This window comes from Dendrobium catenatum, unplaced genomic scaffold (assembly GCF_001605985.2).
Source record: "Dendrobium catenatum unplaced genomic scaffold, ASM160598v2 fragScaff_scaffold_1395, whole genome shotgun sequence".
In the NCBI taxonomy this organism is placed as follows: Eukaryota; Viridiplantae; Streptophyta; class Magnoliopsida; order Asparagales; family Orchidaceae; genus Dendrobium; species Dendrobium catenatum.
The window spans coordinates 968,511-982,439 of record NW_021319857.1 but is presented as its reverse complement, the minus strand read 5'-3'; the positions used below and the strand labels follow the sequence as shown (position 1 = coordinate 982,439).

At 37.6% G+C, this 13,929-nt stretch overlaps 1 protein-coding gene across 1 annotated transcript in view; it reads left to right on the top strand.

Annotated features, from left to right (window-relative positions):
- Positions 1 to 7,977: 7,977 nt before the first annotated feature.
- The window catches only part of LOC110108855 (WPP domain-interacting protein 2), an 11,372-nt gene continuing 5,420 nt past the window's right edge, over positions 7,978 to 13,929 (top strand). Inside the window, exon 1 of the mRNA XM_028699820.1 lies at positions 7,978 to 9,404. Within this exon, the coding sequence (XP_028555653.1) occupies positions 8,243 to 9,404 (1,162 nt within the window). The 5' untranslated portion in view covers positions 7,978 to 8,242. The remainder of the gene's footprint in view (positions 9,405 to 13,929) is intronic.

The window sequence follows — 13,929 nt, the reverse complement described above, 5'->3', positions numbered from 1 at the left end:
AGACACTGTATCAAAGAAATTACATCTCATATCTTAGAGAAATACTTACAAGCCTAAAAGGCTGGGGGTTGGATCTACCTTCTATTAATGACATTCGTTTTGCCTTCAATTGATCGGTTATTTTTAGGATGTATAATTCTAAATACCCTCTTCTTACATGGTTCTCCCATAAGTATTGCTCTCCTTGGAAACCTACTCAATCCTTGGCTTCACCCAAGTGAAAAAGTATTTGTGATACTACTATCAATACAAAAGGGAGTTTTATCTTTAATGTGAATACTAATTCTCCTATCTCTCTTATGTGGGGATCACTGGTGTAATGGGGTGTGCTTATTTAAACTCCCTCATAACTCTTCTATTATTAATGGTTTCTCTTCTGATTCTCACCTCTCAGATATTTTGGATTCTAAGTGGTGGAAGATTCCAGGGGTTGTTTAAGACCCTATCCCTAGCATTATTCTCCCTGTTCTCATTCATATTGTTGTTGTAGGTTTGTTATGAAAAAATGGGAAGATTGGTTCTTTTGGTGATTTCTTTAATGATTTCTATTCGAATGAGAGAGAGGTTGCTTAGCATGATTTTTTGTTTATGGCTGGCTGAGCTTGGTTGGTGGGCTTAAAACTTCTGATGTGTTAATCAAGAGGAACATTTTTGGTGGACCCTATGTGCTACTTATGTTATGCCAATTCTGAAAGCTCATCAAATGTGTTTTTTAATGTGATTTCACTTACTTTATTATCACTAATCTTCTCCCTTACCAAAAAAATATTTCTTTTGCGCCCAAATTTATATCAGATCGATATTTTTTTTTGATGATGTGAAATTTTCACTACCAGGAAAGTCTTCTTTCTACCCGCTTCTGCTTTGTTGTTCTGTCTACCACTTATGGCAGGAAAGGAATGCAATAAAATTTGGAAACATGTTTTGTAGCAAAGCCACTGTTCGTATTATTATCAATAAGGCTATTTGTCTTATAATTGCTAGCTGGAAGAATGGGAAAAAATTAAAGAAATGCTAAAGTATGTCTGCTAATTACTCTGGCTGTGTTGTTAGTTTGCTTTCTGGTAGTGGGTGGTTTTTGTTGCTGCCTGTTTGGTTTATTGGATGTTTTTTATGGTGGTGGGCTTGGTTACCATTGGTATTTGTTGCTGCTGTTGATGTGCTTCACGTCTAGGAGGTTACATGTTTATGTTTTTAATAGGATTTTATCTATGGATTATGTAACCTTCGTTTCCCTGCTGCCGGTTTCATTTCGTCTTTATTGATGGGTCTTTTGATGCCTTGGATGATGATGTTTACCAGTCCTGGTCTCTCATTGGATGGTCTTCGGCTAGTCAAGGGTGCCAATTTTATATGAATCTACGGTTAAATATGAGGTTGATCACTCTTTGTACCTGAGTCCTAGGATTTTATTTTTGGTTTTATTTATCTTTTTTTCTTTCATTTTTTTTTGAAGAAATGCTAAAAATAGCATTAAAGAAAAGAACAAGCCACCAAACTACAAATCAGAGTAATCCTAAAGCATCACATTCCTCCTTCAAGCAATACAAGAAAGAAGGAGGAATGGAAATATCTTGAAGATTTTCCCAAACAAAAGATCCTTCAAAAGCCAAATTAGCACAAATATCAGCTAATTTGTTCCCATTCCTAAAAGAATGAGAAAAAAGAACTTGTTTAAAATCAGTCAAGAAAGATAAATTTTCGTCAATTTGCCTACTAACCTTCCAACCTTTTATCGAACTCTTTAGCAGTTTGATGATATTAAGATTGTCTCCTTCAATGATCACACCTTGAGCTTCTATCATCCATCCTTTGATCATGTTCTTTATGTTGAGAACTGCCAATAACTCTAATTGAGAGATGTCCCAGTGTAGGGAATTATTGCCAAAAGCTAAAAAGAACCTCCCTTTGTCATCACGGATTACTCCACCAATTCCCGCCAAGTGGTTTCTTTTAAGAGCAGCATCAATATTAATTTTAACCCATCCGGAGGGAGGAGGATGCCAAGTTGAATTCAGCCTGAGCTGGTTAGCATCCCAGTGTTCCTTTCGGGTTATAATAAAATTAGTTCTCAATGCAAAGGAGATAGCATTGGCAGCTATGATGAAGTCAGAATTTTCTCCCTTTCCATGAACGAGCATACACCTGCTTTTCCAAACTAAAAAGACTGTGTTGCAAAGGATGTTACCTGAAAGCAAATCTTTCCCCATCTCATGTTGTAGGCTGTTCCGGCAATCTTCAAAACATTGGAAAACTGGGATGTTAAAACCCCAACTTCTCAGAATATTAGTAACTTTTATCATCTTGGAGCATCTCCCAATTATGTGGTTGATATCTTCATTTTCTTTACAACCTCTAGGACAACCCGCACAATCACAGAGTTTCCTATTGAACAAGAAAGCTTTGGAAGGAATTGCATTATGCCGAAGTCTCCACCAAAACAATTCTAATTTCGGTTTCAATTTAAACTTTTTAAGCCACTCCCAATTATTCACCTCCTCTTCATGGTCTAAAACAGCATCATAAGCCAAAGCCGTGATGGATTTCCCAGAAATTTTGTTCTTCAAGACAACAGAATCATGAATCAAATTAATCTTGATAGGGATTTCAAGAATGGTATTAATAAGATGCTCACCGAAATAAGCTTCCAATTTAGTAGTATCCCAATTGCCATTGGTAATAAAAGAGTCAAGATGGTCTTCATGATTTTTATGTATGTTAATAAAAGTCGGCCAAGATGCCAAACTTTTATCTAAAATCCAAGAGTCATGGATCCAATTGATAGAACAGCCATTAGCAACCTCCCATTTAATGATATTCTTGAGAAATTTAGCCCCCATCAAAATGATTTTCCAAGAAGGAGAAAAACCACTCTTCAACCTTCCATACCATATATCTTTACCATATTTTGCTTTGATAATGGTATTTAAGAGGGAATTATGATTTGTTAGAAAATTCCAAGCAAACTTTGCTCTTAAGGGACCAACCATCATGGAAGCAGAAAATAAGCCTCTCCCCCCCTTCAATTTTTGGTTTGCAAAGAAGATCCCATGAGGCATAATGAAGACCGGCAAAACCTTCCTTTTTGCTCCAGATAAAACTTCTACACATTTTGTCAAACTCCTTCAAGATGCTAGCAGGGACCAGAGAAAGAGTAGACAGAAAAAGTGGCAAAGAAAGGAAAGCTGATTTGGCAAGAATCATTTTACCGTCCAAAGAGATGCAGTTTTTTCCCCAAGTATTTAATCTATTAGCTGCAGCTTCCAACAAAGGTTGAAAATCAGATGCTACCATTCTTCTTAAGGTCATTTTAATCCCAAGATAGTTCATCTCCTTGACCACATTGAATTTAAGAATGTTGACAACTTTATCTTGGGTCTTCTTTTTTGTATTTTTAGCAAAAAGAATCATAGATTTAGCAGAATTAACTTTCTGTCCCGTCCAGCTACAATAGTTGCAAATAATGTCCTTCAATTCTTTCACCTCTTTCATCTTTGCCTCCTCAAAAATAAGAATATCATCCGCATAGAGCAGATGAGAGATCTTCGGTCCTGAAGTGGAAATAGAAATTCCTTTCCCCTTCCTTCTCAAGGATAGAGCATCCGAAAAAATTTGAGCACATAAAATGAAAAGAAATGGAGATAAGGGGCAACCTTGCCTAAATCCACATTTCCCTTCAATCCAATTAGTCTTCTTGCCATTAACCAAAATGCAGTATTTTGGATGCATCAATAAACCAGCAATCAATAAAGCTCCATAAATTTAGTGGGAAAGTTAAATCGAATAAGAACTTGTCTGAGTGTTTGCCAGCCAATACTGTCATAGGCCTGTTCCATATCAAGTTTGACTGCTAGCATCCCTTTTTTAGACTTGGACCACCTAAATTGTTGAAAACTTCATGAGCAATGAGGACATGATCTGCTAGAGAGTCGACCTTTAATAAAGCTGCTTGGTCAACCGTGATGAGTTTAGGGATAATTTTCTGCATTCTTCCTTAACAAACATTTTAGTACAATTTTATAAATGGTCATACAATAAACTTATAGGAACGGTAATGGAACGGCTCCAGAGGATTTTTTATTTTTTGGAATCAAAAACAATCAAAGTCTCTTCCAAGCCTGATCCATAGTACCAATGTAAAAAGTAAGTGATTCACTGCTGTCCACGAACATATCTTCAAACTGTATCCCAAAAGTCTTTAAAGAAAGAGAATGAAGAACATCCAATTAGGAATATGCCTCTACTGAGCTTTTGATAACCTCCTAAGTTTCTTCTTTGTGGAAATCTGACCATGAGAAAAATTACTGTCAAGATTGCCAATGGTCCTTGTTGTGTTCGGCCAAATTCTCCAGTGAACATTCCTATAACTGCCACTTTAGCTTGTAAAATTCCGAAAAAGTGTTCTGGATAACATTCAATAGCTTTTAGAGATAATCCCTCCTTAGTCTTGATATGATTAATCCAATTGGAATTCTTCTAGCATTGGAAATGCATGTAAAAAGGAAGAATTACAATCATTCATCACATCCATTTCACTTTAGCTCTTTGTCTCCACCAAGTGTTAAGTCTAGCTAAAGTAATATTGAGATCATTGATTTTAGATCTCAAATCTGAAGTTTTTCAAAAGAAATCCAACCCCCTCCTTCTTCTTTTTGAATTTCCTGAATCATAAACTTTAATCTATCTCTAAGGGAATTAAGCTCTAGGAACTTTGCCTTGCTCCAATGAATATCCCCTAAGAGTTCTTCTCAATTTCAGATTAAAGAGAGCTTGTGGATCAGCCAAACTTTCTTGTTCCATAAGTTCTTATACCAAAGCCCGTCGCCCCGTAATAAGTAGCCCAGTTTCTTCAATAACGAATATATTTTTAGGCATCTTCATCAATCGGCTTGTAGATATTCAGCAGTAAGGGAATGAATCCGAAGCTATGCGATGATAAGTGCTTAACAAATGCAATTTGTAACAAGTTAAAGCTGATGAATTGATTAAACACATATCAAGCTTCCAATATAACGAGCATTGCCATTCATGTTGTTATACACCAAGTGAACTTAGACCATGGACTTAAGTTCATGTAAATCATTGGCCAATCATAAAATATTCTAAAATACTTCGAGCCTGTGATAAGGCCAAATCTTCTTTCCACCTCGTTTCTCCTACTCGTGATAAAACACAATTGAAGTCTCCTCACAAAATCATTGAAGATTATAGAACAATGCTTTTCCAGATCTTTCCACAGGTCTCTCCTTAGCATGCATAACTGTGACTGCCATATAACTGGATGCACCATGTCCAGTTTCCTTTACCGTGACAATCAATTATTCCCAAAATCATTTGAGATGTAGCTTCCTTCACCACAAAGTCAGCTTAGATCAATTCTCCACAAACACCATTAACACCAGAAAGCCGTTGCTGGACAGAGAAAAAAAATCCAATTTCTACCCCAATAAACTTCAACAGATGGTTATTATCAAGAGAATTGATTTTTGTTTCTACAAACCAATAAAGAACACCTTATGTCTTAATAATCTCCTTAAGGTAGAGGAGCCTCCATTTTTTGGCCCCTCTACAATTCCAAAATAATAAGGAAGTCATTGTTTGGTAATGGGGTTCACACCCCTCACCTTTTTAGTTTTTTCACTTCCCCCCTTCCTATTATGAGGGATGACATTACCCGATCCCAAAGATTTGAGTTCTTTCAAAAGCTTGGATTTCTTCTCATTAGAATGAATACCTTTTTCACAAGAAGTGGACTCGGGACAAGTCTTGACAATAATTTGAGAATCAGCAGAATGCTGATTTGGACCTTCTCTGGTTACTGGAGCTGATTCCCGAATCTCTCCCTCCTCGAAGCCTTCATTTTCATGCACCTTAATAGCTTCAGTCTCCTTCTCCTTAAGATCTTCCAAGTCTGTTAAGACAAAAAACTTGTTGGGAGTTGCAACACTATCCTTGACTTCCACAATTATTTCTATAACACCTTCAGCTTCTGTTGAAATAATACCAGAATTATCTGTTTTCTTCACTTCTGGGATACCAAGGATTTCATTAGCTTCTCTATGATCTGAAGCGAGCTCCCCAACCTTATTCGAATTGGAAACAACAATTTTTGGCACAAAAACCTTCTTCATGGGAATAGCGTTTTTAACACTAAAAGACCTCTTGTTTCTCAAGTTTTTTTTGAACTTTCTTCTACCATGACTCACAGTGATCCAGGGATTTTCTTTTAATCCTTCAGCAGCCACATTTTTTATAGCAATTGATTTTGCCGCCTGTGCCTTAGCCTCATTAAAGGGAATAGAATATCAGAATTCAATTCAGTTTTTTCTTTCACCTCTCCACAAACTTTGGTATCATGTCCTAATTTGTCACAATTGGAACATAACTTAGGAATACCTTCATATTCCACTTTTTGGAAAAATTACCTGCCAAGCCTTTTACCCACACACCTTGAGGTAGCACCAAGTCAAGAGGGATTCGTATGCAAACCCGAGCGAATTCCCTTCTACTCCATTGGAAAGTATTTCCATCGAGAAGAAAAGGTTTGCCCAGCAGCGAAGCAATCCTACAAATGTTGACCTCGTCCCAACATTGTAAAGGAAGATTAATCAATCTAATCCATACAGGCGCAGTAACTCCCTTCATTGACGCTGGATTGAACTTTACCGTCCACCTATCCAAACCAATGATCTTTCCTCTGATAAGCCACGATCAACCGCGAAGAATGTTTTCAATAGCCAATGGATCTTCAAATGCACACAGAAACCATCCTAGTCCCAGACCCGTGATATGGAATTTGCCAAACTTTTCCCACAGCCTTCTCATATCAGAGCTGATCAAATGGAATGGAATGCTTTCGTCAAAAATTTTCACCACCAGCGATTTGTTCAATTTGTTAGCATTTTCCTTTTCCTTATCAAAATGCAGCAGCGCCATTTTACCATCTTCAGACAGAAATGATCCCAGATCCAAGTTATCTACTTTCAGATAAGGACTTTTGTACCACACATAATTATTCTTCACTGCATCGCCCTTGCTCAACACCGAATTCACCTTTCCTGCAGAGATCTTCGGAACATCCTTATGAAGGATAAAATTCTCTCTCAAAGACAAATTTACATCCACATTGTTCGCATCTGTTGAGTTGTCAATAACCGGAGAACTAGATAGATCCCGCCGACATGGGGATGAGGGAACCAATCCTTCCAGCAGAAGAAGAAGCTCCTCCATTGTTGATAATTTTTCCAAAATTCGTCGAAACCAGAGGAGACGAACAAAAATTAGGACAGGAATTATCCACCAATTCCTTACCTTTTCCAGGAACAAAGATCGGAACCACCTTCTTGTTCAACAGTCCTCCCTCGTTGATAACCAACGGTCTTTCCTTCAAGTTCTTAAAATTGTGATTAAAATTCTCAAGGACCTTCGATCCGCCATTGAAGACTTCTTGAGCGTCCACAGTCGAGACTACCAAACTCTTCCTGTAATTCTTCCAGGCATCTGATGGGAGAATTCTTTTATTCTCCATCGAATCCTACCGTCTCGCCGGAAGACCGGCTGAACGCCGGACAGCTCCGCCGCGAGAAAAAACAAGAACCGCCAAAAAGAAATTTGAAATCCCAGAGATTCTCTCACTACTTTCTCTCTCTAACTTGTCCTCTAACTCGCTTTTTTTTCTTTCATATTTATTGATATAATTTTGTGCTCAATTTTTAGTTTGAGCATTATTTGCTATGTTGGTTTTTTTCTCTTCTAATTTTTTTCTTGTTTTTACTTTGATTAATTAATGGGCTATTTCCCAAATTTTTTTTTAAAGTTCTTTTTTGTAATATTTAAATCTAATTGATAGCCTAAGCACTTGCTTCCATAAGCACAGATCACACAATTCCACGTGCGGGTCCATTTCTCCGTTCTCACGAGCCATTCCACGTAATAATTTAGCGATAATAAAATTAATATTAAATTGGACACCGTCATTCGATTTAGAAGTACAATTGTTGCAATCGATACCATCCTTACTTCTTCTCTTCTGTTAGCTCCACGAAACCTAGGGTTCGTCGGCCTGTTTGATGTCGATAGCATTTTTCCTGGGGGCGCGCAAAATAAAGGTAATTTCTTTCCTGTATTCCGGAATCCATTCCCCGAGTATAGGTATTTTCCGACAAAAATCCGCTTGGGTTTCCGCATAATATCTAATTGTCCTGAATCCCATTGGGAAGTATTCCGCACCTTGATTGGGTGTATGGATTTGGAGGAGGAGCACCCTACATCCAAATCTGTTGAGGGGGAGAAAGGAAGTGAGACTTCTAATAAGATGCTGCCTTCGGATGAAATTTGGGCGGATTCCCACGACGAGGTCGCTCCTGAAGAGCCACCAAAGCTTGTTGACACTACTGAAAATTGTTTCACTGATCCAGCAGTTGCCGTATTTGAATCATTAGTTGAGGCGGTAGGGTCTCCTCCCACAGTGGCAGACCCTATCAGAGATGAAACTACAAAAGAAGTCAGTAGCAATTCTCAATCTCCTGCAAGTAATACAGAGTTAGTGGAATCAACACCGGTGGTTACTAAGGGGAATGGGCTGAGGAAATGGAGGAGGATAAAGAGGGATTTGAAAAAGGATGGAGGTAGCAGTGCTGATTCCGCCCAGATTCTGAAGCGCAGGCTGCAAAATACTGAGCCTTTCAAGAGCGAAGAGGAGAATAAGTTGAAGAGTAAGGCTGAGGCTGATCGTGAAGATTCGGTAGCATCTTTGGAATCGAGGAATGCAGATATCAATCCCCTTCCGCTTGGTACTGGGGGCCTGAACCTGGAGCTGGAGCGCTTGGCAAGTGGTGGCTTTTCCATTGGCGTGGATTCAGATAACAGCGAAGATCACAATAGCAAATCATCTACAGCTACTAGTGCTCCACGGATGAGGCATGAAGCGCTTTCATCAGGCAAGGATAGAGGGAGGCTGAAAATTTTTTGTGGGAAGGGAACAAACCGTCTCGGTATTCAGAAGGTTCAACAGTGCAGAGGAGGGACGGTTGATGCCAACAAAAAAAACAAAGGAGATTTGGCTAGATTTGAGGAGAACTCTCTTTCTAGTGTGGAGTCTGATTTGAGAAGCGCTGTAGCTGGAGTGGTGCAATGGGGCAGTGTGGATGGCAGTAACGGAAATCCTAATAGAAGGTCTTTGAATTTTGACGAACATAGTGATGAGGCTCATACAGGAGAAGAGGCTCGATCAGGCTACTTTAAAGAAAATGGGAAGGCTGAAAACCTATCCAGAGAAGATTTGGATGCTGAGCTTTTGGAGGAGAACAATCAAAAGAGTGGGAATTTCCAGTCAAGTTCTGATCTTGATCCTTTAATTGAATCAATGGGTTCCCTTCACGAGGCCGAAAAAGCGCTAGAAAAAGGTCCATACTAATCCCCTATTTGTTGCTTTGGTATATTGTTGATTAGTTCACCATCATTTTTATGCTCGCTTCTATATTTTCTTTCAGAATAGGCAATTATCATTTTTTTTATTTTTTAAAATCTTAGATGCTACTTTGGACATTTTTCTAGCTTTTGTTTTTTTTCCAAATTATCGGATTCTTTTTAAATGGTGTTCAGAAGAGCTGATAATAACATTGGAACTTATAGACTTTCTTCTACAGCTGTAAAATAAGAACTAAAGTAGTATAATAAAAAAGGTATAAAAGAAAGCAGGACAATGGTTATTGTGTAAGTAATTCCCCTTGATGTTTTCTGTAGCCTTTACATTATATATATAATGTAAAGAGCTGAAGTTGCTTTACACGTGTGTGGCTTAGATGATTTGATTTGTTGTAATCAAAGGGTAGAGATTTGTATCGCTAGTAGTGGATGCCTCTTTGTCAATAGTAGTGGTGTATAGTTCTTTTACTCCCCCTGCAAATTGATGGTGCTGGAAGTACTGCCATTTTGGATCTGAGTTGAAATCAAGGAGTCGAGAGTGGTTTATTGAGAATGTTAGCTATCTATTCCTTGGTGTTGATTAGAACTATGCGAGCTGTCTTTGAATGTATATGATCACGAATAAAATGATGATCAATTTCTATATGTTTGGTTATGACATGAAAACAATATTATTTGCAAGGGCTATAGCTAACATGTTGTCACAGTGTAGATCAGTTGGATGATTGAGTGAACTGTTGAAATCCTGTAGCAGCCTTCTAAGCCAGATGATGTCTGCTGTAGCAGAAGTTAGTGCCCGATATTCTGATTCAATAGAGGATCTTTCAACGGTGTGTTGCTTCTTACATTCCAGGAGATAAGTGTATTTCCAATGAGCGAACAATATCTGGATGTAGATTTGCGGGTAGATGGGTCGATCACCTAGTTAGTGCCAGAGGAGGTGATAATGAAGGGACATTTGGAAATGGGCAGACCATATTGAATCGTTCCTTTGAGATATCTGAGAAGTCTTTTGAGTAGATGGGAGTGTTGAGGAAGAGGATGATGCTTGTATGGACATAGTTGATTGACTGTGTAGGCTATGTCAAGACGGGTGATGGTTAGGTATTGTAGAGACCCAGTTATTTGGTGGTAGGTGTGAGGGTCTGAGAGTAATGGATCTAGGGAGAAGATATAGGTGGATTGGTGGATATGGGATTGGATAACGGGTTGCAATTGGAGAGACCAGCTTGAGTGAGGGTAGATGTTGCATAGGTCTATTGAGAGAGGAAGTAGGAATTGTTATGATGGCTGGTTTGAATGCCCAGGAGTTGTTATGGTGTCGGACACGCGTGCCCAAATTGTATTTATTAGTTTTTTTAATCGGGCATGTTTTTGGTGTGTTTGAAACGTGTCGAAGGCGTGTCGTGCCGGACACTGCTCGCCTCTTTGAGGAGAAGTGTCAGTGCATCCTTGCTCAAAATAGGTTTGATCATCTTATAATTTTATATATGCATCGTATGTATGTATCAACAAATGCATGTGAAGATCAATTCCTCTATATTTATGCATGCTTGAATGATATGCGTCAAGTTTAAACTTGGTGCAAGTGATGCGAATTAACATGTAGAAAGTCTAGTTGATGATGAAATCAATTGATCTTGAGCAAAGACACCAATTCGAAGGTCTATTGGAGTTCCAGCTGGTCCAAATTAGTAAATTTTAATTTTGAGTTGGGTCTAGTTTGCTTCTACATAACTCATTATCACATCTACTTCATTGTAGAAGTGACTGGCGGCATATATCTTTCCATTTCTATGCTTTGAATTTTATGCAAAGAAAACTGTCATCTCTATTTTCTTTTATTATATATTTTCTTTCCAGAAGCCCCTTTTGTGCTCATCTCTTTTAAATAGTTAAAGCATTCCTTAATTTTTGGTCGTGGTTAAATTTTTTCTCAAAACCTATGTTGCACCAACACGGATATGGCGACACGGATAAGACATGATACGGGATATGGGACACGTCAATTCTTAAAAATACAGTATATGGGTACAACACAGTTATGTCATTATAATTTATAAATCATACATAAAAATTAAGAAAGCAATCAAAACATAATATTTGAAATGAAAAAAAATGAAAACAACATCATTTGCATCCTTGTAGTTTATAATATCAAAATAAAAGTAAGCATTTAATATTTAAAAGTCTAGCACAACAAGAAAGTTCATTTGAGTGTCGTATCAGACCCGTATCCGTGTTCGACACGTATCTGATATAGTACGCCTTCATAAATAGGTGTATCGGTGCAATATAGCTCAAAACTAGTCAATTCCCTGCAATATCCTACTCTCTCTCTCTCTCTCTCTCCCCCTACTTTTTCTATGTCAATCTCAATGAAAATGGTTTTTCGATTGCTTTGCCAGTTATCTACAAATTAAAATACGAAGCTAAAAAATATTGAATTGAGTGGAAATTGGAGACTTGCTATAATATATATGTAGGTGCAAAAGAGTTTCATAAATTGTTTTTGTCCTAAAAAATTTTTGGGTTAAGGTCTTTTTAAATTCAACTTGATCCATGAATCTAAGAAAAATTGGAAGTCTTGATCCTGAATAAATTTAAATTGAAATTTTTGAATTTTTGTCTTTTTATTGATTCCTCTCTAAGGTAGAAGTTTATCAGAAATACATTGTCATGTCAGTAATTATTTTACTTGAAGATTTTTCTCTACAAATTGGTTAAATATAATAACCTACTTTTTGCATAATGTTTGTATTTTTGTAAAGAATTTTATAAGTCCCATCCTTTGACCATCATTTTTCTATTTTATTTTTCTTTCGAATTCAGGAAGTTAAATTAAACAGCCTATCCCAAGCGAAGTGTTTTCTTATATTTTTTGTAGTAATGGGTCACCCTTCTTTTATTCCTTTTTTGTCAATTAGCCTAGCATACACTGGAAGCAATCAAACCTGCGTGAATGATTTTTCTTTCCCATACGCTCATCCTTCTGCACGGGATGGACTTCATTTCTCTGCTTTGGCGGACTACTTTTATTTCTTATTGGTGATATTTTCTTTTCACATATGCTAATTGTTATCCTCTCTATGCTTTGTATGTTTGACTGAAATTGGGAAATTGGTAGTTTAGCTGAACTTTATTATTAATAGTGCTCAATTGTATTATTGATAGTTTTTGGTAGCCAGTACTGTACTATGGTTTGGCAAGAACATTTAATACATATGGATGAAAGGGCCTTCTAAATAGGAATTATCAGCCCCAATCTATTTGTCACCTCTCATCTCCGACAAATTTTGATATTTTGAACCCTTGAGTTGTTCTACTAGTACTCTTTAGTAAAATAGACAATAGCAAAAATTTTTTTATTTCCCTCCTTTATTTCTCAGAAACCAACAAGAAACTAAGTTTGTAGTTCAAATTTCCAAATAAAATAAACCTGTTATTTTTTTTAGTATGACTTATTTCATTTTTAAACGACTTGCATGAGAGGTTATGCTCATAATATCTCATCTGCAATAGGGTGTTTCTCATGCCAGGTTATTTTCTAATTTATATAGATTCTATGCTCACACATGATCTTTAAGTCATGTTTAATGGAATATTATTTTTCATAACTTCACGGTGTGTAATTGATATAATTCATTTTTGTTTTGCAAGTCAGATTTTCTTTCTAGTGACTTCTTAAGCTATTTTTGCACCATGGATTTTACTTTTGCTTAATTCAAAAAACACACCTTAGTATGTTATGTTATTATTATTATTTTTATTTGCCGATGAAGCATTTTGTTAATTGAATGTTGTGTAGCAAAAAAACTATTTTTGCACCTTGGAGTTTACCTTTGCGTAATTCAAAAATCACTCCTTATTATGTTTTGTTATTATTATTATTATTGTTTTTTGGCCAATGAAGTGCATGTTGGTAATTGAATGTTGTGTAGCAAATAAAAACCTTTATGGCTGTTGACCTATAATCTACAGCCAAGCAGAAACAAAACAAAAGAAATAAAAAAATGCAAAAATCATTACCTCTGTCGGATATCCTGGCAAAATGATCGCAAATCCTGCTTTGCTACGGTTGCCCATCGCTCTGCAGCTGCGCCTAACTCACGTCTTTTCTCCCGTATGCGAAAATCCCACTCGATCCCGTCGTTAAATACCCGACCAAGAGAAGGATTCAGGCACTCACTCGCTTTCTACCCTCTCCCGATACCCCTTCCCACGACACTCCACTGCCTCCTGATCTCCCCTCAATCCCGAGCCCAGCAGCCGGAATCCTCCCAGCCTCCGATCAAAATCCCGATCTCCCTCACTAACCGACCCCCTCTTAGTCATCCAGCCACCAATCCAGACAGAGAGAGAGAGAGAGAGAGAGAGAGAGAAAACCAACCTTACCTGTGCCGACCGAAGCTCCCGATCTTTCTCTCGCACGGCCGACCTCCACCTCCCTCCGACGACGACTTTCCATTCACTGTCGGATCGGAAGTTAATACATTTGATCGG